This window comes from Malaclemys terrapin, chromosome 9 (assembly GCF_027887155.1).
Source record: "Malaclemys terrapin pileata isolate rMalTer1 chromosome 9, rMalTer1.hap1, whole genome shotgun sequence".
NCBI lineage: Eukaryota > Metazoa > Chordata > Testudines > Emydidae > Malaclemys > Malaclemys terrapin.
The window spans coordinates 81,055,547-81,079,979 of record NC_071513.1 but is presented as its reverse complement, the minus strand read 5'-3'; the positions used below and the strand labels follow the sequence as shown (position 1 = coordinate 81,079,979).

General features: G+C 44.0%; 1 protein-coding gene across 2 annotated transcripts in view; it reads right to left on the bottom strand.

Moving 5' to 3' along the window:
- The window catches only part of ARHGEF26 (Rho guanine nucleotide exchange factor 26), a 108,238-nt gene that overhangs the window by 38,383 nt on the left and 45,422 nt on the right, over window positions 1-24,433 (bottom strand). For both annotated transcript variants that reach the window (XM_054040036.1, XM_054040037.1), the window contains exons 7-11: window positions 23,101-23,253; window positions 22,461-22,590; window positions 20,642-20,716; window positions 18,226-18,315; window positions 652-806 (exon numbers count right to left, since the gene is read on the bottom strand). In XM_054040036.1, coding sequence (XP_053896011.1) covers window positions 652-806; window positions 18,226-18,315; window positions 20,642-20,716; window positions 22,461-22,590; window positions 23,101-23,253 — 603 coding nt within the window. The remainder of the gene's footprint in view (window positions 1-651; window positions 807-18,225; window positions 18,316-20,641; window positions 20,717-22,460; window positions 22,591-23,100; window positions 23,254-24,433) is intronic.

The following is a 24,433-nucleotide window of genomic DNA, read 5'->3' as shown; positions in this document are numbered from 1 at the left end:
ACGTTCCCTTCAATTTGGTGGTGGAATTTTAACGGGGTGCTCCCAGCAGCCTCCTCTATCACATCACTGATACAGATTCTCCATGAAAGAATAGTATGGAGAGACATTCCTGCTCCACATATTTATTTATCTTGCTAAAATGTATACCTTTGCTGAGTCACTATGATTGGATTGGATTTTCATTTCTGTTTGACCCCCAACCAATGCAATTCTGAGTATGGTCTGATGGAGAAATAGAAGAGACTCAAAAATTCCTCCTTAATTCATTCATTCATTCTTTGTACAGGCACAGCATACCAAAATGTATGATCACAAAACTGTTGATGTTTTGGCAGCACTTAACGCATTTTTAGTCAACATTTCCACTTACACGAGGTTTTGTTTTTGTACTGCAAGCATATTATGCATAACCACTTCTTCTCATATCTTCCTCAAACATGAAAACGGTTGCTAAAGGAATAATCTAAAAATGCCTTGGGAACAATAAATTATACTTGAGGTAAATATTGAATAAACTTAGCCGTTGTGAAGCCAGGAAGTTTACATTCTCATTTCCCAAGGGTGACTCATGCAACATTCGAGACAATTGTGGCTTGTGTGTGATTCAAGGAATTAGACACACATGCAGTTTTATTGTATTGAAGCTCTTACCTCTTCTTCTTTGTGATAATGAGGACATCATTGAAGAGGAAGAAGTATACTTGCTGCTTACTGGTCCTTTTAGAGAAGAGTCCAGTGTCTTCCACATATGCTGTTAATTCACCCCTTTTCACTAACCACCGGGAAGAGGAGACCAGTGGAAATGGCTACAAAATAAGAAAACATTTTAATCATAAGTCACAAGCCTTCTGTGAGACAAAGGAGTATCAGGATCACTTGAAAAAATGCATGACTAAACTCAAAACAAAGAAATGAGTATAGGTGTCAAATAGAGACTTCAAGATTCAAAGTAATGTACAATACAGGAGATGCTTGCTAATAGTGGATGCTTTAGAAGTACTGGCTACCTTCACACTGTATCTGCTAAAATCAATTGAAGAATAAACAGAATGTGGAATTGAGCACGCTGTGAAATGGGAGCTAACAACATATTTCTACCTAATGCAGAACTAAGTGAATCTCTTAAGAAGAGCAGAAATAAAATGGTGTTTAAATATTCCCAGACCACAGTCTCTCAAAGCAGAATTAAAGTTACAAACAGAAAATTTACCAGATTAGCAGTTACTAAAATACAAGAGGTCTGAAAGTCAGTAAAGTCAGAGCAAAGGTTAAAACAAAAGCAAATGCTGTATCTGAAAGTCAGCAAAACCCGTAGCTATCAACACCTAAACATCAGAAAAAGAACAGTTACTTTCCCTGCTACAGGTTTCAGAGTGGCAGCCGTGTTAGTCTGTATCTGCAAAAAGAACAAGAGTACTTGTGGCACCTTAGAGACTAACAAATTTGAGCATAAGCTTTCGTGGGCTACAGCCCACTTCATCAGATGCATAGAATGAAACATATAGTAAGAAGATATACATACATACAGAGAACATGAAAAAGTGGAAGTAGCCATACCAACTGTAAGAGGCTAATTAATTAAGATGAGCTATTATCAGCAGGAGGAAAAAACACTTTTGTAGTGATAATCAAGATGGCCCATTTTAGACAGTTGACAAGAAGGTTACTACAGTAATTGTGGCTCTTGGAGATGATGTCAGGTATAGATCTTACAGTAGTGCACATGTACTCCATGGTGCACGAGATCTTTTGAACAGCAGTCCACTGGAGACGCATATGCATCCTGTGCCTCCTCATGCTCCTCCATGAGAGCAAAAAGGGCGGAGCAGCTATGAATTTCCCTTAGTTCCCCCACGGTTGCTGAGGACTCTGAAAAGCAGGGATGGAGGGTGGGCCGTGGGATCCAAACTGACTGTATCTTATAGCTATTGTAGAGTAAGTAACCCTTCTTTCTTCTCAAATGTGTGTCCGTATGGATCCCTTTGTAGTTGACAGGCAAACAGCATCCTCTAAATGGTGGGGATGAGGTGTTTCAGCAACATTAGTGAAATAACGATTGCAGCACCGCTCCCATGAACTTGGCATCTGACCTGGCTGCCATTTCAAGAATGTAATCTTTAATGAAGGTAAGTGAGTTGCTCCATGTTGCTGCCTTGCAGATCTCAAATATCAGCATGTTTCTGAAGCTGGATCAAGACACTGCCCGTGCCCTGGTGGAGTGCACCTTGATATTTGGAGGCACAGGACCATCGGCTATCTGATAGCAGGCAGAAATAACTGGGAGGATGACATTGAGGTGCCAGGTGGGGTTGGGTCTCTAACGGGAGGGTAGTATGCAGAAGGGCTTTGAAGAAAATGGACACTGTTTGATATGAGAAGACTGAGCACAACTGTACCAGAATGTGACATGCCAATGTTAATACAAGGTGGACCTTGAGAGTTAAATGCTAAGCCAGACTGAAGCTCAGCATGTAGTCTAGGACTCTCTATCTCAGGGTCTATACTCACTTAGATTGCATCAGGTTGCCCATATGGAAAATCTTTTCCATTTAGAGGAGTAGGATTTCCTAGTAATGACTTCCTGCTCTGTATGAGAATTTCCTGAATTTATATAGAGTAGTGTCTGTCTGTAGCCAACACCCAAACCATCAAGTGCAATGATTGTGGGTTGGGGTGCAATACCTAACCATGATTCTGAGATATGACTGAACAGGCTGGGAGATATATGGGAGGCCCACTTCAAATATCCAGCTGGTCTGACAGACAGAACTGCCTTGGCCAGGGAGAAAGCTGTCTAGACAAACATGGGAGTCTGATAAATTTCAGCCTTGGACACTGGAAAGCATGTTTTATTATTTTGTGTGTTACCATACCGGTCTCTTTTTCTCTTGCTTAGTATCACTTAAATCTATTTTCTTTACTATAAACCATCTCAGTGGTGTTATACTGAAGTATAGCTGAGGACTCGCACTTAACTAACAGGCTAGTGTGTGCACGGTCTCTGTGGAGGCAGCAACTTAAAAATTTCTGGGAGTGTCCAGTGACAGGGACTGGACACTGCAGAGACACATCTCTGGAGAACTCTGGAACTGAGGTCCACTGACTGCTACCTGCAAGGCAACGTTAAGTCTAGCAGAGTCTCAAGAAGTTAGCTGATGAGGCAGGGAGCTGACAGATTAAAGCTCCAGCAAAGCTCTTTCTTGTGAGGCAAGCAGGTAACACAGTGGCTTACAGTTCTGGGTGCCCTGAGGAGAGCGTCACACCAGGTTGTTGCTGGTTCCTGGCATATGCCAAGGTAACAGGATTACCCCCTAAGGATGACACCATGCCCACAGCCTGATGGCTTCTTGGCAGAAAGGGGATAAATGAATGCCTGTTTATAACAGTGTACTGAGGAGGGGTTGTTTGTGAAGGTCTCCCCTGGGGAGAACAGACAGAAATCCTACACAGGCTAATCTTGTGGCCCTGAGCTCCAGGATGTTTACAGAGTTTCAAATCATCCTGGGACCAGGTTCCCTGCATCTGCAGATGGTTCAACCTGTCCCGGAGGTGTCTGTGAGGAGTGTCATGTCAAGGCAGGGTCACAGCATTCTTGGGCTGCAGCCATGAATTTAGCTACCACAGGACCTGAGGTGGACCTGTGGCTCTTGTTCAAGTGGTACCTAGATAGTGAGTGCTCTGCCATAGAATTAGGGACTGCAGATGAAGCCTGGCAATTGGAATCACATATGTGCATGCTGACAAGTGGCCTACTAGTCCTAAGCAAGCATGCACCATTGTCATCAGATCAGATTTTATAGAATCTGTCACTGAAGAGACCAGAACCTGTCCTCTGGTTGGTAGGCTCTTGCCAACTGAAAGTCTTTCATAGCCCCTAGGAACTCTATCATCTGTGAATTTCTCACAGTTCACTAGGAGGCCTAGCTGAGGAAACATGAAGAGGCCATACCCTAGGGCTGTTGCAGTCTCCTGCTGAGACCTGCCTCTGACCAGCCAGTCTTCTAGGTAATGATACATGTGAATGCCCTGTCTTAAAAACATGCTGCTGCCACTGCCAGGCATTTTGTGAACACTCTTGATGGCATGGAGAGTCCAAAGGGCAATACCCTGTACTGGTAATGGTTGGACCCTATTATGAATCTTAGGTATGTCCTGTGGGCTGCCTGGATAGCTATATGGAAGTACACAACCTGCAAGTCAAGAAACATAAAACCATTCTTGAGCCTGAAGAGATGGGAAGATGGAAGCAAGTGTAACCATCCTGAACCTGAGGCTGCGCATGTATATGTTGAGTCTGTGTGGGTCTAAGATGGGATGAAGATCCCCTTTCTTTTTGGGGCCAGGAAATGCCATGAGTAGAAAGAAGCCTCTTCCCCCCCTCTGGCTCTGTTGTAGTTCCTGAAAGCCCTATTAAATTTGCTAACAAGCCACAGGAGCAGGGTACATCACTGAGGAGGAGGAGGAGGAAGATGGTGTTTCCTGCTTCATCTGGGCTTCTCTTTGGGAAGCTAATCGGGCTGTTTAGCACAGCATAGTGGCTTCCTCTGTCTCATCGGGGTCTGGTAACTGTATGGTTTGCAATAAGGGGCTGGGGTATAGATCCCTATGGGGTGCAAGGTGGCCTCTGTGTCCTTTAAGGAACGTAGTGTGTTATTTGTGTGCTCACTGAATAACTCCATCTCTTCAAAGGGCAGGTTTATTGTAACTTGCACTTCCCTGGGAATGCCAATGCTTGAAACCATGAATCTCACCACATTGTCACTACTGTGGCGATGGAGCTAGCCAGTGTTTGAAACATCCATTGCAACTTGGAGGGCGTTTTAGCCACTTACTGGCCCTCATTGACGATATCCTTGAATACACTTCCCTGCTCTCAGGTGGGAGCTTGGATAGAAAGGCTGTTACTTCATCCCAATTCAGGAAATTATTATTTGGCCAGAAGGATCTGATAATTTGCACCTGTAGCTGAAAGGAGGCAGAGGAGTAGGATTTCTTCCCAAACAGGTTGAACTTTGTTGAGTCCTTGTCCTTTGGGATGCTTTTGCCAGATGTGGATTTCTCTTGCACTACTGAGATGACAAAGGGGTGGGTGTACAAGTACTCAAACTTTTTTTTTTTTTTTTTAAAGGGATTGAATACCATTTTCCCACCCTTTCTGCAGCAGATGGTATAATGGCAGGTGTTTGCCACAAGGCCTCTTGAGGGTCAAGAAGTGCCCCATTTGTTGGAAGGGTGATCCTGGGTGGGCCTGACGTTGCTAGTACATCAGGTATCAGGTTTATCAGACCCATAAGGAATGATTAAGAGGGCCAACAGCGGAGTGAGAAAATATTTTTCAAGCATGTGAAAGGTTTTCCAGAAAGCACAAGGAGGCACAGGATGCATACATGGCCCCAGTGGCCACAGCTGTTCAAAAGACTCCAACCTTGCTCGCATGAGGCGCACATGCACCTACACTGGGATCTGTACTGACATCATCTCAAAGACTAACATGGAAATACTTGGGCTAAGTCCCAACATCTATATTAAAGAGGTTTCTGGCTAGGATTTTTTTTCCCCTTTGATAATGAAAATGTCTGATGTATATTTCTATTTCTCCTATACATGACTTAAAAGTATTCATTTTCTTGGTTCCCTACCCGCCCCCGCCAAGAATAGTTATGAAAATTGTTATAATTCTAGTTACTTGCGTATATGCTTGTAAACTGTGCATAAAAACAAAATATATGCATACAGTTTAATGACCCTTATATGAACCAACAGGGATTCTAGGACTATAATGTACTCTATAGATGGTTGCAGCAGGAAATCAGCCCCCACCAATTCAACACCCAGCCAGGAGAATATGAGACCACCTTCTGGGACAAGGGGAATATGGAGAGCGTCACTGCTGCAGAGTTTATACACTGTATAAACAAAAAGAAGAACAGGAGTACTTGTGGCACCTTAGAGACTAACAAATTTATTAGAGCATAAGCTTTCGTGGACTACAGCCCACTTCTTCGGATGCAGTGGCTGTAGTCCACGAAAGCTTATGTTCTAATAAATTTGTTAGTCTCTAAGGTGCCACAAGTACTCCTGTTCTTCTTTTTGCGGATACAGACTAACACGGCTGTTACTCTGAAACTGTATAAACAGTGTATGGAGGGCCGGTTAGGAGAGGCTGTACCAAACAGCCAGGCATGGCCAGCCCCCTGCCCCACCCACCCCTGCTTCTCGCCCCCTGACGGCCCCCCCGGGACTCCTGCCCCATCCAACCCCCCCATTCCGTCCCCTGACAGCCCCTGCCCCATCCACCCCTCCCTGTCCCCTGACCGCCCCCAGACCTCCAGCCACTGACTGTCCCCCGCTGCCCCATCCAACCACCCCTCTCCTTCCTGACTGCTCCCCCAGGACCCCTGCTCCCATTAAACCCCTTTTCCCAGCCCTCTGACCGCCCTGACCCCATCTACACCCCCGCTCCCTGACCACCACCCCAAACTCCCCTTCCCTCTACCCAACCTCCCCTCCCTCTGCTCCCTGTTCCTTTACCACTCTGCCTGGAGCACCAGTGGCTAGCGGTGCTACAGCCGCGCCACCCAGAGCACCAGAACAGGCAGCCGTGCTGCCCGGCTGGAGCCAGCCCCGCCACCGCACAGCACAGAGCACTGGGTCAGGCTGCAGCTCTGCAGCTGCGCTGCCCGGCAAGAGTTTGCAGCCCCAGCACCCAGAGCATTGCACCGGCGGTGCAGTGAGCTGAGACTGCGGGGGAGGCAAGACAGCGGGGGAAGGGCCGGGGGCTAGCCTCCTGGGCCAGGAGCTCAGGGGCCAGGCAGGAGGGTCCCACAGGCCAGATGTGGCCCGTGGGCCGTAGTCTGCCCACCTCTGGTCTAAACTCTCATTGACTTCAACAGGGCCAGGATTTCACTCCGTGTCTTCTGGAGCTTATAAAAATCAGTGAGCACACCAGCCTCAGCTGCTCTTTATGAGACACAGATAATCTCTGAAGACCTAGTGAGAGATACTGGGGCTGGGACCAGGGAAACCCACTGGTTCAGGGCAGACTGTGGCACTTATCAATCCTGCCTGTTCATGGTCTCTCTCTCTCTAGTCCTAGATGCCAAAGAGTGCCTGAGCATGGTGAATGTGTCTGCTCCTGCATAACTTTAAAGCCCCATGTGAGTCACAGCTAAGTATCCTGAGGTGAGTGCTCATGCAGTCGACCAGAGACCCTGGGAGACTGGTTAAATTCTGGTAAAGTTACAGGTGGGTTGAGGGGATGTCAAAACTGAGTTTATAATGGAAAGCCAATCAAATTTTAACCACAAGGGAATACACTCTTTCACGAATATCCTTGTGTTTGATGATCACATGAACCAGAACAGGAGGAAAGGAAATCTGAGATATCTTTAAACCCCCATTACTGTGGCAGAATCCTAATACTGCTAACCATTTCCCATAGTCAATTATGAAATTTTGACTCTCACTGTCACTGTTCCATCACCACCAGTGACTGATTTTTCAGCTACTGAATTTCTCTGCACCTGAATTTAAACTTTCTTTGTTGCTGCTGAAACCCATTACCTGGCTTGTCATGTTTGACTAATGAAGACAACTGCTTTCTTTCGTCTCTAGAACATCCTTTTACATGCTCGTAAAATATTTCTCCATGCAGCTGTCAGCCCTCGTAATCATTCCTTATAGGTCTTATTTTTCTGGCTTTTAAGTATTTTAGCTACCCTTTCCTGAACTGTCTCCAGTTTGTCAGTATTTGTACTGTAATATGTCCAAAAGGAAACACAGTATTTCAGCTGTGATCTCACTGGTGCAAGAATTAAAGGGTGAGAATAAATACATCCATAGTTTTAGAGGCAACAGCTTTCTTCTTGCATACAAAATATATTACTGCATATGCCTTTTTAATGACAGTAAAATAATAAAATTGTTTACAAAGTGCCCTTCCTGCCTATGTGATACAACATATAAAAGCCAATATAAAATACAGTAGATGTTGGGCCAGAATCTTGCTCCCCTCCCATGCCAGCTGCTTTTCACTTACCAAAACTTGCAAGTTCTTGTTCATGAGAACTTACCTTTTAAGTGTCCACAATTTTCTATTATCCATTAATTTAATCTCTTTTCTACTATTTTTTCCAAGTCATAAATATACTAAATATTGTTATGCCCTCCTTTAATCTATATATGACACCACACAGATGCTACTGTCCAAGCAGATAATGAACCAAACCCCAATTGTTCTCAGTGGACCAGAGCATGCAGACAAACTGGTTTCAGAGCACTGTAATTTCATTTATTTAAATTGAGATTATTCCAATTTACACCCATGCAACAGAACAGAAATAGGTACTGTGTTTGGTTTTCTAACCAGATTTGTAACCAATTTACAATAATTCTAACAAACCTGCATTTCTCAATTTTTCCTATAAAAATATCATATAATTCCCTTTATCAGTAGCTAGCTCACCTTGTCACTGTCACCTCATTGTCACCTTCTTCAAACTCACATCCTATGCAAGGTCTAATTCAGCAGTTCTAAAACTTTTGTACCGGTGACCTCTTTCAGACAGCAAGCTTCTGAGTGTGACCCCCAACTCCATTAATTAAAAACACTTTTTTATATTTAACACTATTATAAATGCTGGCGGCAAAGCGGGGTTTGGGGTGGAGGCTGACAGTTCGCGACCCCCCCATGTAATAACCTCAACTCTCTGAGGGGTCATGACCCCCAGTTTGAGAACCCCTGGTCTAATTAGTTCTCCTAAGAAATGCCTCAGCACTGCAGGAAGTATTGAGTTTCATTATTATGAAATCAAAGTAATAAGTTTCCACACAGTTTCATAGCAATATTTGGCTTGAAATTTTGGTTCCGTTTGAACCAGAAACTCAACCCACTCAGCCAAAACTCAGGGATCACGAAATCATGTGAATCAAACCTAATATTACTAAGACAAATACCTCTTCCCATCTTTCTCCACCAAGTTACCAAGACTCCAATTTCTGTTGGAAGTTGGTCCAATTAAATATATTAACTCACCCATTTTCTCTCTTTAATATCCTGGGACTGACACAGATACAACTAGATTAATATGCCAATATCATGTTTTCATAACCATGCAAACACAGCGCTTGAGTTTCAACAACTGTCTTTGACAGCAGCAGTCACAAAATGCGTGCTGGTCCAAATAATTAAATTCTTATTTCTGTTTGCAGGAAAAAAGCTTCTCACTTCCCCAATACGGTACACGAAATCTCAAACTGAATGACATTGAATAAATATCCTCTAATCTCAACTAAAAATTAAATCTTCTGGACAGGCAAACAGCTGAATAAGTACATAAAAAGGGAAGAGGAGGTTACTCACCCTGTGCAGTAACTGACGTTCTTCGAGATGAGTGTCCCTGTGGGTGCTCCACTGTAGGTGCTGGTGCGTCCCTGCGCCTTCGCCCGGAGATTTTTACAGCAGTACTCATAGCGGCCACGCATGCTCAGAAGCTGCCCCCCCGGTGTGCCTCTAGGTTAATAGTACGCATGCGTGGCCGGTCTCCTCAGTTCCTTCTCTACCACGGAGGCCCCCAACTCCGAAGTAGAGGGGAGGAGGGTGGGTAGTGGAGCACCCACAGGGACACTCATCTCGAAGAACGTCAGTTACTGCACAGGGTGAGTAACCTCCTCTTCTTCTTCGAGAGATGTCCCTGTGGGTGCTCCACTGTAGGTGACTTAAAAGCTGTGTATCTTAAGGAGGTAGGGACTTCGGATCTGGCAGGAACGCCGTTGAAAGTACCGCTCTGCCCAAGCGTATGTCAGAGAGAGGGCCTTGAGTAAGGGCATAATGTTTAACAAAAGTGTGGTCCGAGGACCAGGTGGCTGCTTTACAAATGTCAGCCAAGGGAACTTTGCGTAAGAACGCGACTGAGGCAGCCAGAGATCTAGTGGAGTGTGTTCTAATGCCGTCTGGAGGTGTAATCTCTTTCAAGTGATAGCACAGTCGGATACACTGGGAGATCCAGTTCGAGAGTCTCTGGGTGGAAATAGGCGTGCCTTTAGAGCGGTCAGCGATAGAGACAAAAAGTCTGGAGGAAGCTCTAAAAGGTTTGGTTCTATCCAAATAAAATGACAAGGCTCTGCGTACATCTAGTGTATGCATGGAGGTTTCAAAGGAGTTCGCATGTGGTTTCGGAAAAAAAGTCGGTAGGTGTATGGGTTCATTAATATGGAATGACGAGTGGACCTTCGGAAGAAATTTGGGATGTAATCTGAGGGTAACCTTGTCTTTAAAAAATATCGTATACGGTGGGTGTGCCATGAGAGCTGCTATTTCTCCTGCCCGTCTAGCAGAAGTAATTGCCACCAGAAACGCTGTTTTCATCGAGAGGTGTAAGAGGGAGCACGTGGCTAGGGGTTCAAAAGGTTGTTGAGTTAGGGCAGATAGTACCAGATGAAGGTCCCACGGGGTGGTCGGTGGTTTAATGTCTGGATATAAGGTTTGTAGACCCTTGAGGAAACGCTTCGTAGTAGCGTGAGCAAAGACAGACGTATCATCAATTCTGTCGTGGAAAGTCGTAATAGCAGCTAAATGGACCCTGATGGAGCTGAAGGAAAGGCCAGATTGCTTAAGGCCCAAGAGATAGTCCAATATAAATGAAAGAGGTACCGAGGTAGGACAAAGATGTTGAGCAGAACACCAATGTGTGAACCGTTTCCACTTTTGAAGATAGGTCTTGCGAGTAGATAGCGTTCTACTATGTAGGAGTACCTCCTGAACTTGTTTGGAGCAATCTAATTCGCGTTGGGAGAACCACGTAGGAACCAGGCCTTGAGGTGAAGGATGGGCAGGTTGGGGTGGAGAAAACGGCCGTGCTGTTGAGATAGAAGGTTCGGAATAAGCGGCAGGGAGATTGGTGGTTGGATTGACATTCTGGTGAGGAAGGGAAACCATGGTTGTCTGGGCCACGATGGGGCAATGAGGATCACCTTGGCTCGATCCGTTCGGATTTTTATCAGGACCCTGTTGAGAACTGGTATCGGGGGAAACGCATAAAATAGGTTTTGGTGCCATGAGATCATGAATGCGTCCCCCAGGGAATGTTTGCCCAGTCCTGCTCTGGAGCAGAAATTGAGACATTTCTTGTTTTTTGCAGTTGCAAACAAGTCTACGGTTGGGTAACCCCAGGTGTTGAATACATCGTGAATGGTTTTCTCGTCTATCTCCCACTCGTGGTCCCATGGGAAGCGTCTGCTCAGTTCGTCTGCTGTGGTGTTCATGATTCCGGGAAGATAGGCTGCTGATACCCGGATGTTGTTCGCAATACACCAATTCCAGAGCTTCATAGCCTCTGTGCACAGCGAATGGGAACGAGCTCCGCCCTGCCTGTTCACGTAAAACATGCATGCAATGTTGTCCGTCATTATGCGTACGTGATGATGTTTGATTAGTGGCAGGAAGTGACGGCACGCGTTGCGAATGGCTCGAAGTTCTAGAATATTTATGTGCAGGGAGGTCTCGGTTGGTGACCATAGTCCCTGCACTGTGTGATGAGACATATGTGCACTCCACCCTGTCATAGATGCATCGGTGGTCAGAATGCGTGATGGAGCCTGTTGAAGAAACGGGACTCCAGAACAGAGGTTGGAGTGGACGGTCCACCAATGTAGCGAATCTTTGACTGGAGTAGGCAGGGAGAGAGTCTTGTTTAAAGAATGCATATTCGGTTTGTAAACCGTTGCCAGCCACGCTTGGAAGCACCTCATGTGTAGGCGTGCATTCTGGACGACAAAAGTGCACGAGGCCATGTGACCTAGTAGTTGCAGGCAGTCTCAGGCAGTTACCTGAGGGCTGTTGCGAATAATTGTGGCCAGTTGGTGTATGGAATTGAAGCGATCGGGTGGGAGCGATGCTAGCCCCGTCCGAGAGTCGAGATCTGCGCCTATGAACTGCAGGTGCTGGGTGGGGCGTAATGTGGATTTGTCTCTGTTTATTTGTAGGCCGAGAGAAAGAAAGCACTCGACTGTGAGCCGTGTGAACCAGAGCGCCTCGTCGAATGTTGAAGCTTTGAGGAGGCAATCGTCGAGGTAAGGGAATATTACTACCCCTTGTCTCCTGAGGTGAGCAGTGACTACAGCTAGAAGTTTGGAAAAAGCACGGGGGGCTGTAGATAGTCCGAAGGGGAGTACCCTGTATTGGAAATGTGTGGAACCAAGGGTAAATCGGAGGAAACGTCTGTGGGCCGGATGTATAGTGACGTGGAAATAGGCATCTTGTAGGTCGAGGGCAGAAAACCAGGCGCCCTGCTCCAGCGCTGGGATTATGGTAGTGAGGGTCACCATCTTGAACTTTTGCTTTTTGATGAATCTGTTGAGCCGCCTGAGATCGAGGATTGGTCGCCATCCCCCATTTTTCTTCTCCGTTAAGAAATAATGGGAGTAAAAACCCTTCCCTCTGTGTCGCTCTGGCACGATTTCTACTGCTCCCAGATGAAGGAGATGTTGCACTTTTTGGAGGAGTAGCTGCTCGTGAGAAGGGTCCCTGAAGAGGGACGGGGAGGGTGGGTGGGTGGGAGGTAAGGAGAGGAAGGGGATGACGTATCCAATTGTAACTACCTCTAAGACCCACTTGTCGGAGGTAATCGTCCTCCATTGTTGGAAAAAAGGTCGTAGGCGGTGTCCAAAGATTGGTGTGCCGGCTGAAGTGAGGGCGTTGCTTTCTAAACCCTCGACCAAGTCTTCAAATCTGCCTATTAGCTGGTGGGGGTTGAGGCGCCCCTGTAGAGTTTGGGCGACGTCGCTGGAATCTTGGTCGTGGACGTTGCGGCTGTTGCTGTTCCTGCGGTCTATGGGAAGGTTGTGTAAATGCGGGATAACGTGGCCGGTGGTATGGTTGGTATCGATATTGTCGTCTTCTTGCCGTAGGTGCCTGGAGACCTAGAGACCGGAGGGTTGTTCTGGAGTCTTTCATTGAATGAAGCACTTCATTCGTGTTAGAAGCAAAGAGTTTGTCACCGTCGAAGGGAAGATCTTCAATTGTGTTCTGAACTTCGCGAGGAAAAAAGGAAGAGGAGAGCCATGAGCCCCGTCGCATGACTATCGCTGTAGCGGTAGATCTTGCTGCTGTGTTGGCTACATCGAGGGCTGCTTGGAGAGCGGTGCGTGAAATGGCTTGGCCCTCAGAAACCATAGCTCTGAACTGTTGCTTTCTTTGTTCTGGAATGTCATCAATAAAGTCCATTAACTTATTATAGTTTTTATGGTCGTATTTTGCCAGGACTGCAGTATAATTAGCTATACAAAATTGGAGGGTGGAGGATGCATAGACCTTGCGACCAAACAGGTCCAGTCGTTTGCTATCCTTGTTAGGTGGGGCAGAACGAGAATACTGTTGTCTAGCCCTCTGGTTCGCAGCGTCTACTACCAATGAGTTTGGTGCTGGGTGGGTAAAAAGGAATTCAGAGTCCTTTGGAGAAATAAAATACTTCTTGTCCGCTTGCTTGCAGGTAGGTAGGCTTGTCGCTGGAGTCTGCCAAATGGACTTAGCGGGTTCTAAAAGGGCTGCGTTAATTGGAAGTGCCACTCTGGAGGAAGAAGGGGGCTGTAGGATGTTCGTTAGCTCATGCTGTTGTTCGGGAACCACGTCCAGGTTAATGTTCAGGTCACTAGCAACTCTCTTAAAGAGGTCCTGGAATTTTGTATATTCATCAGAGGGAGTGGGAGGAAGGGGAAGTAATGCTTCCTCAGGTGCTAACTCCGGGTCTGTTGGACCAGGAGAAGGGCTAGGTTTATCCTGGGAACGTGGCTGTGTTGCCAGGCGTCTCGTGTCACTAGCATATGCATTAGGGGACGGCGCTGGATCAGTGTTGCGCCTGGTCGAGTGGCCACGGGGCATGTGTTCCCGAGGGTATGATGCCCATGGTGTCCAGTATTGCCATGGTGGCGGGTAGGGCATAGGTGGTGCCATCCAGGGGTTCATCCCCCAAGGGGCAGGGTCCTGAGAGTGGGATGAGGTAGTATTTCCATAACCCTTATTGCTCTGGGTCCGGGGCTGGGAGTCATGATATGGGGAAAAAACTCCCTGTGAATCTGCTTCCTCCTCACTGGAGGAAAACTGCTCAGATCCTGACTCAGGCATTGAAAAAGAATATGCATTCATGAGCGGAGACTGCAAGGTAGGTGATACTAGAAGATCAGCTGTCTGGGTAAAATGAGTGAATGCAGCTCCTGCGGGAGATGAAAGCTGAGCCGATAGAGGCTGCTGCACAAGAGCATTCCTGCGATCGGGGCTTCTGGCTGTGATCTGTGTGTCAGAATGCCCCGCAGGCGTCGGTGCCGCGGTCGGTGCCGGGCGAGAAATGTCGGGCTGCCTCGGGTGAGGCGTGCTGTGGAATGTCGGCACCGTCTCATTCGCGGTGCCGAACGGTGCCGTAACTGAGGCAGGCAACTGGAAGCCTGATGCCTCGGCACCGGAGCTTCTCGGCGGCGCTGAAGCCTCAGGCGGCTTTTGCGCTGTTCCGGAGGAGCCTGGCTCATGGAAATTGCTGAGGCGAGGGAGCACAGGCAGAGAGATCGTGGATCTGCCTGGAGAGACTTTATGCCTCATAGTCTTGCTCGGTGAGGAAAGGTGCCCCTTCTTCATAGACTTCTTGAGCTTTTTTGAGGGGGGGGGCTGTGTCGGGTAGCGGAGCCGGCTTCAATGCCTGGGTCTGAAACTGACCCGATAGATTTTTGAAGCAGGAGCAGTTTGAGTTTAAGCTCCCTGTCTTTCCGTGCCCTGGAGCTGAGTTTAGAGCAGTGGGCACATTTTTGGGGAATGTGAGCTTCCCCCAAACATTTTATGCACTTTGAATGTCCGTCCGACAACGGGATAGCTTCCTTGCAGGTAGCGCAGCATTTGAAACCTGTGGAGCCCGGCATAGCCGCGGCTGACAGAAATTTTTTTTTTTTTTTTTTTTTTTAAACAGATGAACTGGGTAAGTAACTATACTAACAGAAAAAAAAAAAAACTGACAAGAACTGGTTACTAAAAGGTAAGAGTGAAGGATTTGCTAATGAGTCTGCTGAGCTCCGTCTCAGGCCGGGGACGGTTGAGAAGGAACTGAGGAGACCGGCCACGCATGCGTACTATTAACCTAGAGGCACACCGGGGGGGCAGCTTCTGAGCATGCGTGGCCGCTATGAGTACTGCTGTAAAAATCTCCGGGCGAAGGCGCAGGGACGCACCAGCACCTACAGTGGAGCACCCACAGGGACATCTCTCGAAGAAGAACTAAACCATTTTTGGAGTGGCTTTGGTTATTCAAGCTTCATGAACCAAGTTAGATTGAATGAAACATTGTAACAATTCTAAGAATGTTATATGGGGGCTGTGACAAAGCTCCTTCTCTATCTTGTTGGGTCCTGCGCTTATTGGCGGATTTTCTTGCCTCAGAGATTCACCATGTGGGTTGGGGAACAGCCCAGAGACCTTCCCCTCTGGTAGAACCCACAGTCCAGGTCAGTTGGGAGGTTTGGGGGGAACCCAGTCCCGCCATCTACTCCAGGTTCCAGCCCAGGGCCCTGTGGACTGCAGCTGTTTAGAGTGCCTCCTGGAACAGCTGCACGACAGCTACAACTCCCTGGGCTACTTCCCCATGGCCTCCTCACAACACCTTCTTTAGTCTTACCACAGGACCTTCCTCCTGATGTCTGTTAACGCTTATACTCCTCAGTCTTCCAGCAGCACGTCCTCTCACTCCCAGCTCCTTACACACACACACACACCCCTCATTAACTGGAGCCTTTTTATACCAGATGCCCTGATTAGCCAGTCTGTCCTAATTGATTCTAGCAGCTTCTTAATTGGCTCCAGGTGTCCTAATTAGCCTGCCTGCCTTAACTGATTCCAGCAAGTTCCTGCTTGTTCTGGAACTACCCGTGTTACCTTACCCAGGGAAAAGGGATCTACTTAATCTGTGACTAATATATCTGCCTTCTATCACTCTTCTGTAGCCATCTGGCCTGACCCTGTCACAGGGCCTAGAGATTATTTTATAGCTTAAACTATGTGCATTTCTAAGAATGACAGTCCCAAGATATTCAATTCTTTTATACCTAAAAAGGGTTTAACTTTTATTTGCTATCAACTCAACATACCTCAAAATTTCTCTTTATGATAAATTCAGCATATGGTTTCCTAACTGGTTATATTCCAGAGAACACGTGCTTTGACTTTTTAAAATATTTTTTTCTAACTGTCAAAAATATGCAATGTTGAATGCAGAATGTCTTCTTCCTATATACAACAAACAGGCTCAGCATAATAAAGTGTATTGAAACTATGCCAAGAAAAATCAGCCTTTTACAATCCAACTGGCAAACTCTCAAACCACAGATAAATTCTAAACCACCAAGGAGTCATGTTTAAGACATGCAGAGTGGTACTCTAGCAAAAAAGCTAAAGAATAAAAGTAGCCTTTATTCCCATGAAACTGATGAGAGGGGGAAGTTGCAGTATACATTCTAGAAGAGGGTACACAGTAAGAGATTGATCCTTCTGCCTAAATCAAGAACAACAGATTATGGACATCTTTTGTGGTGAAAATAAAGAATATAAGCCATTTTCAAGGGCATTTTGAGAGCCTTTGGGAAATAATGTCATCCCATGGGTATGATATTCTACTTACAAAATTTTGTTTGAAATGAACATTTTTTGAGGTACAAAAAAGATTTTTTTCCTATATCTTTGATACTTTGAAAATGCCACCAAAAACTTTTTAAAATCACATTTGACTCTTGTTGGACAGGCCACTGATAAAGGAAACAAACAACACAACCTGTAACTTTGGTTGTACTCAAAAGAAAAGATTTGGAAAATATCAGTATCATATGGCAGCCCTTTTAATAAGTACTAAATTCTAATCATTTTAATGAGTTTAACACAATACGTCAACAGACAAAATGGCTGTGAATTTAATAAAGTCTGATATTTGTTTTTCCAGCTAAACAATATGTATTTTACCACTTTTAAAAAATGTTTTAGTTAAATTATTAAGGCAGGAGTAGGCAATCTATGGCACGTGTGCTGAAGGCGGCATATGAGCTGATTTTCAGTGGCACTCACACTGCCTGGGTCCTGGCCACCGGTCTGGGGGCTCTGCATTTTAATTTAATTTTAAATAAAGCTTCTTAAACATTTTAAAAACCTTATTTACTTTACATACAACAATAGTTTAGTTATATATTATAGAAAGGGTATGTCTTCACTACCCGCCGTATCGGTGGGTAGCAATCGATTTATCCGGGATCGATATCGCGTCTCATTAAGACGCGATAAATCGATCCCCGAACGCGCTCACCGTCGACTCTGGAACTCCACCAGAGTGAGCAGCAGTAGCGCAGTCGACGGGGGAGCCGCGGCCGTTGATCCCGCGCCGTGTGGACCCCAGGTAATTCGATCCAAGATACTTGAACTTCAGCTACGCTATTCGCGTAGCTGAAGTTGCGTATCTTGGATAGATCCCCGCCCCTAGTGTAGACCAGCCCAAAGAGACCTTCTACAAACATTAAAATGTATTACTGGCACACACAACCTTAAATTAGAGTGAATAAATGAAGACTCGGCACACCACTTTTGAAAGGTTGCCGACCCCTGTATTAAGGTCTTTTAAAAATGCACTGTACTTCTCATATAGTATCTTAGTTTATTGAAAATATCCAAGAGCTGACAAACCCAGAAGAAGTGGGGAGAGAAAGAAAGAGACAGAGAAACAGACCAATGAACAGTTCTATGTATCATCTGTGTTTAAACACTTCTACAGAACTTCATGAGTTAAGGAGATGAGGTGAAATCCTAGCTCCCCTGAAGTCAATGGGAATTTTGTCATTAACTTCAACAGGGGGGCAAGATTTCACTGACAATGAGACGCCTTCTCTCTGAATAGCCTAGTTTTTATGTGCAATTCAGGTGAGTAGTGTTAACTTGTGTAATTACTTTTTGTTTAAAGCTCTAGCTGCTTGATGTTAGTAACTGAGATATGGTTAGCAGTGGCATCTGTCTCTCTTTAAGCATTCACGGCCTCAGCTGCTCTCAGGAGACAAACTTTTAGTCCTTTGTTGAAAGGTCAGTTCAACATCATGGCTTCTGCAATCCCCAGGTAATTTGCTTCATTTTCTCTGGCTGTGAATCTGTTAGTCTTAAAACTTAAGGAAAGGCAAAAGTTCTGCACATGCTAAATGAGTTCATGAATGGAAATATCATACCTTGATTCTAAATTCCAGCTGGTTGTTAATTGTGTACATCATTTCTGTCCTTTCCATTTTTCGAGCCCCTTCATTGCATAAACGGACCAACTAGAAAGAAAAAGGAAAAAAGTGTTCCTGCTTTAATGTATTTAGATATTGCATTACTAGCTTTTCCTTTATATGGCAACTTTTCTGTGGAAATGCATACCACTGAAGAAGCAAGAAAATCAAAGAAATGGATATTTTTATAATAAACCACAAAGAGGATTGATTATTCCACATAGAGTAGTACATGTGGCACAAAGTATCTAACTCAAAAGGATTGCAGATCGTCAGTCCAAAAACTTAATGGGCACCTTGAGAGAACATAAACTATAACTTTGGCAAGTAAGTGAGTTGTGTAGTTGTGACCCAATGTTATATGCTGCTCTTACAACTGCAGACATGCAAATTGTTTACTGAAGGAAGATACCAAGGCAAACGTTATGATGCTCTTTTGGCAAGCTAAGGAAGGCAGTATTTCACAAAACTATTCACTCGTGCTTTAGAATGCGATTTGAAAATGTGTTATATTCCTCTAGAGACCCCCAAAAAAAAAAGGAAGACCAGGCATCTAGATATGTTAAATTGAAAAAATTAAACACACTCCTTAACCCCGTCCATGGGCTCCCCAAAAATCAATGGGCCCCTTCTTGTTTTTCACTTCCTGGAAGGGGGGAGAGAGATGTCTGAGCAACAGCATACTCCATTGATTCACTTAGTTCCCCAGATCCTTCCAGTACCACAGCAATTCAATGAAAAGTATAGCTAATGTACTGAATACTAACACCATGACCCCTGCTAATCCCTGCCAGTGTTGAGTGGTGGAGAGTAGGCTGAAAGTAGGAACACAAATCAATTGAGTCTGTCTGGATAGCCTTCTCTAGGCTAACTTGCAGCAATCAAAAGTCTAGAAAGGACAAATGAGCCTTCCAGCTTTTCTAATAGGAAAAAAAGCTCACCTTTTATTTTGCTATAATTGTTGTTGGGGAGATAGGAAGCAGCATGTTAGTAAGTTAGGCTGTTCGATTTTTAGTGGATTTTATATAGGAGACAAATTAAACTAGGCAATGAATTCAGTGCAACAGCTGAGTAATTTGAAGAAGATGGGGACAAAGCCCTTATACACTAAGCTCTAGGATATCCTTCCCTGAGGAAAAAAAACAAACTGTAAAACATTTGTTCTACAGGAGGATTTTTATGAGTCAGGGATAAAAGTCATGCTTATCGGGTATAGTTAAGCAGCATCCGGAGAAAGGGGTATGAACAATATCAGTCAGGCAAATTCTCCTCCCCCTTCTCCTTTTCAGTCTGAATACTCTGTACACCACAAGAATTTCCCACAATAAAATTCAAGTGTGTTGGCAGCAGTATTGTGTTACTGCAGCAGTTCAGAATTTTTTCTGAGAAACAGAATGATTTAAATGTGAAGCTGATCTGTCAGTGACTGTTCCTGAATAAAGCAATTTGGCATTTTCATCCTTCATTACTCTTCCACTTTAAGAGAAAAATTGTCAATTTCCATGCATAAATAATTTAAATGAGCCAGGAATGTTCAGAGCCTAAGGCAGTGTCTAGCCCTAAATACAAGGAACCTTATTTCCAATAGGGGGATGCCCAATCCATCAAATTTAATGACATTCAATTGCGTGCCGCAGGATCTCAAATTCTAAGATCTCAGAGGCTAGTCCCTAGATTTCCATTTCAAACCGTCTTTCGTTTAATTTAAAAAAAGCTTTCGAGGCCAACAGTGATTGTACAGATTTTCTTTTCATTGTGACTTTGGAAGTTGTCATGAATGCCAAATTCTGAAACCTCGTTATCAGCTTTAAAAGAAACGTATTGGAGGTTATTGTAGAATTAATTATGGGCAATATTTATGCTTTATGTATTAGTGGGTTGTTCCTCTATTGTTGTGTGTATTCAATACTTGTTCCATGCTGAAGAGGGATTTTCAACACAGCTCTTATTGACTGGAATGGTTTAATTTCACTTAAAAAAAAAATCCTTAAATGTTCTTAGGAGCTCCAGTTTTCTAACTCTAAAAAATCCATGGCAGTTTCCAGGCTTTGGGTGTTGTACCTCTATCCCTTTTTTTGGACAATGACAGGGGAATAGAACCAAGTTGTCCAATTTCATTATGAAATGCATGATCAAGACAAATAATGAAGGAGGCAAATAATATATCAAATAAGTGTTTATAATATATAATAGCCACTTATTTGAGATATATATATATATAAAAAATAAGGGGCCAAAGCCATTTGGAAAAACAAAAGCGAGCATGTCTCAGATTGGTATATTGAATTGGCCAAAGCACACTGCACAACTGAAGAAGAAAAGAGGCTAAATAGAAGCAGGTCGGCTGTGTAGGATTTGCTTTTTAAAAACATACCTTGCTCACTTCTTTTAAGGCTCGTTTGCAGATCTCATATTTTGGTGACTCTCTAGGGGTTTTCTGACAGATGGTCTGAAATAAAAGTCAATCAATTCAGAGAACTGAAAACTGTATATTGTTACATCTAAATCAGATGAATACAGAATTACAATACAATTAATTAAATTAAACATGGATGGGCAACATGGAAGCATATTTTCCTACCAACCAGAGCTCCTCGGTGCACATGGAGTGTGTATCTACTGATGTGCTCTTTAGGGAGTGCAGCATGCCGATATCAATCTATGGTCTGATGCAGGGGGAGGGAGTAAGCCACGGACCTGCCTGCTCAGAGCACCATGTCCTCCCAAAGGCTCTGGAGAGAGCAGTCCCTGTGCTCCCTTTCAATTGTCTCTGGTCCTTATGAAGACCATGGAAAGTGGGGAGGGAGGGAAGCTCTTTGCACTCTTTACTCCTACTGTATACGGGTTAAACATAAACCGGTCACTAATGTTCAAAGCACTGTGGAACTTTTGCTGAAAGTTGGCTAACCATGTGAGTTGGTCATGAAAATGAAAAGTTCGGCCAAAATAAACATCTTGTATCAATATGTTCCTAATAATGAAGGGGCTAAATTATGTTCTTCAGGTGAAATTATGTTTTCACAGTCTGAATGTAAGAGAATCATTCTTTTTATATTTCAGTTTAAGTGAAACAATGAAAACTTACTATAAAGAAAACATTTCAACAAAGTTCAGAAAATTATCTCTGAGAAAAAACTTTTGTAATTTTCCATCCTGTTCAGCTGTTAGATGCTTTCATTTCTGAAGAGGTATCCTGAATTTAAAGAGTTAGTTTGGATGTTTTGGGGTTTTTTTTAAACAAACACAGGGATTTATTGAACAATGGAGTATGGCCCATGGGGCCAGAATGTGTAAACTAGTAACTGTAGATATATAAAGGACTATTACTTAATCAACCACTGTGAAGTATTGAACACATCCCCACAGTTATTGCAGTATTCATAATTATAGATGTGACTGACCTGCATAGGTCCTGAGCTGGGTCCTACTAAAGCCAGAATTCGAGTGTGGATTTTAATCCAGACCATTGGCAGCAGTGCAGATCACATTTCAGTCCTGGCATCCAAACCAAAATGCCAGAGACCTCATAGTATGTATGTTTCTATCAGATTTTGACCTCCGCTTCTTAGCACTCTCCCTTGCTGTAGGCTCTGCCAATCCCTGCTGCTGCCTGTTGGAAGGGAGAACCCCACACATCCCACCATAACAGGCTGTTACTAGCTATGGATGTAAATGATGTTTCCCTGTAGTGGCTGCCCCATTGAGGGCACAGGAGCGATTACTAAAATAGTTAGCGAAGGATCAGATTGTGACCCCCCCTTAATTTTCATAGTGCCAAAAGGACTATTCCTGTGAGAAAAGTCTGGCCCTAAAGGGGGAGTCCTTTAGTCAGCATGGCAGAAAGCCTATGTTTTGAACTGAAGGACCAGGTTCTAGGCCCAATTCTGTATGTGTGCAACTTCTATGGTAGTTGTGTCTTGACTCTGACTTCGTCATACAGTTTCATTAGAGACTGGTGCCCAATTGTTTGACTTGAACTTCTGCACAATTCCTTGGTCACTGCAAGTGCAAATAAATGCCACCACCCACTTCACAATTTCCTCTTTGTTGTTGACAGACCAGTTTATACAGCCATGGCCCCAATCTAAACCAGGTGAGATGGGAATGGTCCAATAACTTAAAAAAAAAAAAAAGAAAGGTTGCTTAATTTCCAAGGACACAGAATACACAGAAAAAAAATAATCTGTTCTCACATCCATCAGCAATGGAAGGCGTGTAACCCTCTGCATTGGAAGAATGAGGAAAGAGATCATAGGTAAATTCCTGCAGTCTTCATGGGACTCAATCCGTGACAGCACTTCCTTGAAGGCTGGATTTGTAGTTCTGAAGAAAAAAAAAAAAAAAAAAACACTTTTTTTAAAAGGTTGCTTTAATTTAGAAATGTGAATTTCTCTTTTCAAATAGCATTGATGTCAGTAAATCACAGGAAGGGCAATCTGAGGGAATCTCATCCTTTTAGTGTTCAACAGTTATATTTAGAAATATTATACAAATATAACTGATATTTAGAGACATCAGTACAGTGTGCGCATGCACACAAACTATGCAATGAACGATACAAAAGGAAAAGTATAAAAGCATTGCTATAAAGAAACTAGTAAAACTATGCTGGTCCATGAAGACAATTTAGCACGACTGCAAATAGGACTGGACTCTACAGCCAAGTATATTTTCACCCTCAATTACATCAATGGAATTAAACATGTGCTTTAAAATAAGCATGTTCTTAATGGATATGCTGAATTGGAGCCTAGATATTATGCTTCAAGAAATCCTGATTGCTACCGTTAAGGGGATGATTTAAAAACATGCATTTTAAGCATCATTTCTTACAATAGTTTCTGGAGTGTTCGCTGTTGGTAGACTTCATTAGTACAATATTTCACGTATGGATCAAATGTTGATGCAGTATGCTTTTCAACAATATCACTAATATCCTCTATGAAGATGTTGTTCTGATGCCTTGCTTCAAGTTCTTTAAAGAACCTGCAAAGGAAGAGAAGTAATTACCAATTTCACTAAATATAATTCATAATGGTTTGTCTCTTGTAGCATTTCAAACTTCACTTGACAGGATATTGGATCATTTCACAAAATTTTTAACCACAAACAAACAAGGGGCAATATAGGGACAATCTGAGAAATTTGGGGACTCTGTAGGGGAGGAAAAGATTAACTGATATGAGACCCTCATCCCATCGGCTCAACTGTCCATGTATTTCTTACACAATATATGTAAAGGAAATGTGGCGTAACCTGTCAGACTTCAGCAGAAGCAATGCTGACCAAGTTATTTTTTCCACAAACAGTCAAAACAGAAAGAGTACTACTAATAGGATGCAGCGGTACTTTTCAGCATATGGCTGAAAAGGAAGTGAAACTACTTGAAACACAACATATGCGATTCTACGAGTACTGAATCTTTTTTCCTTGTAGTAATGGACGTGCAATAGCATAGCTGCAACAATAACTGGAAAACTTCACACCAACTTGAATGACAACTACAAAACTAAAATGAAAATTAAATTAAATTAAATTGCCGGTTGATGTGCTGAATGATCTGGTAAGCAAGCAGAGTTCCTACCCTGCTCCAAATAGAGCACAGATTACCTGCTCTATACCATTCAGCATACCATTAAAGCCAAACCCAGAAAGGAGATACTGAAGTCTAAAACTTAGGTTGACCTAAGCTATGGTCGCTCAGGGGTATGAAAAATTCACCAGAGACACAGTTAAACCAACCCAAGCCCTGGCATAGATACTGCAGAGTTGACAGAAGAATTCTTCCATCAACTTAGCCACCACCTCTTGAGGGAGGGAGGGGATTTACTAGAGTAAAACCCCATCTGTCACTGTAGCAAGTGTCTACACTACAGTACTGTAGTTACTGACAAAGCTGCTGTGACAAATGAAGGGGGGTGGAGGTAGCTCCCTTTTATAGGCTCCCAGCCAGCCAGTAGCTATAAAATCCCTCTTAGTAGCTGTTCTCTAATTGCTCTACCTGTAAAGAGTTAAAAAGTCTCACTGCTATGCACAGGGCAGCAGCTATGCTGTAAGGTCCTTGGACCAGGTATGAAAAATCATCAGTATCATACTTCGAAACTACTCATTTAAAACCCCAGATATGTAAGTAGGAAAATGTCTAGGAAGACCAAATTGGGTTAAT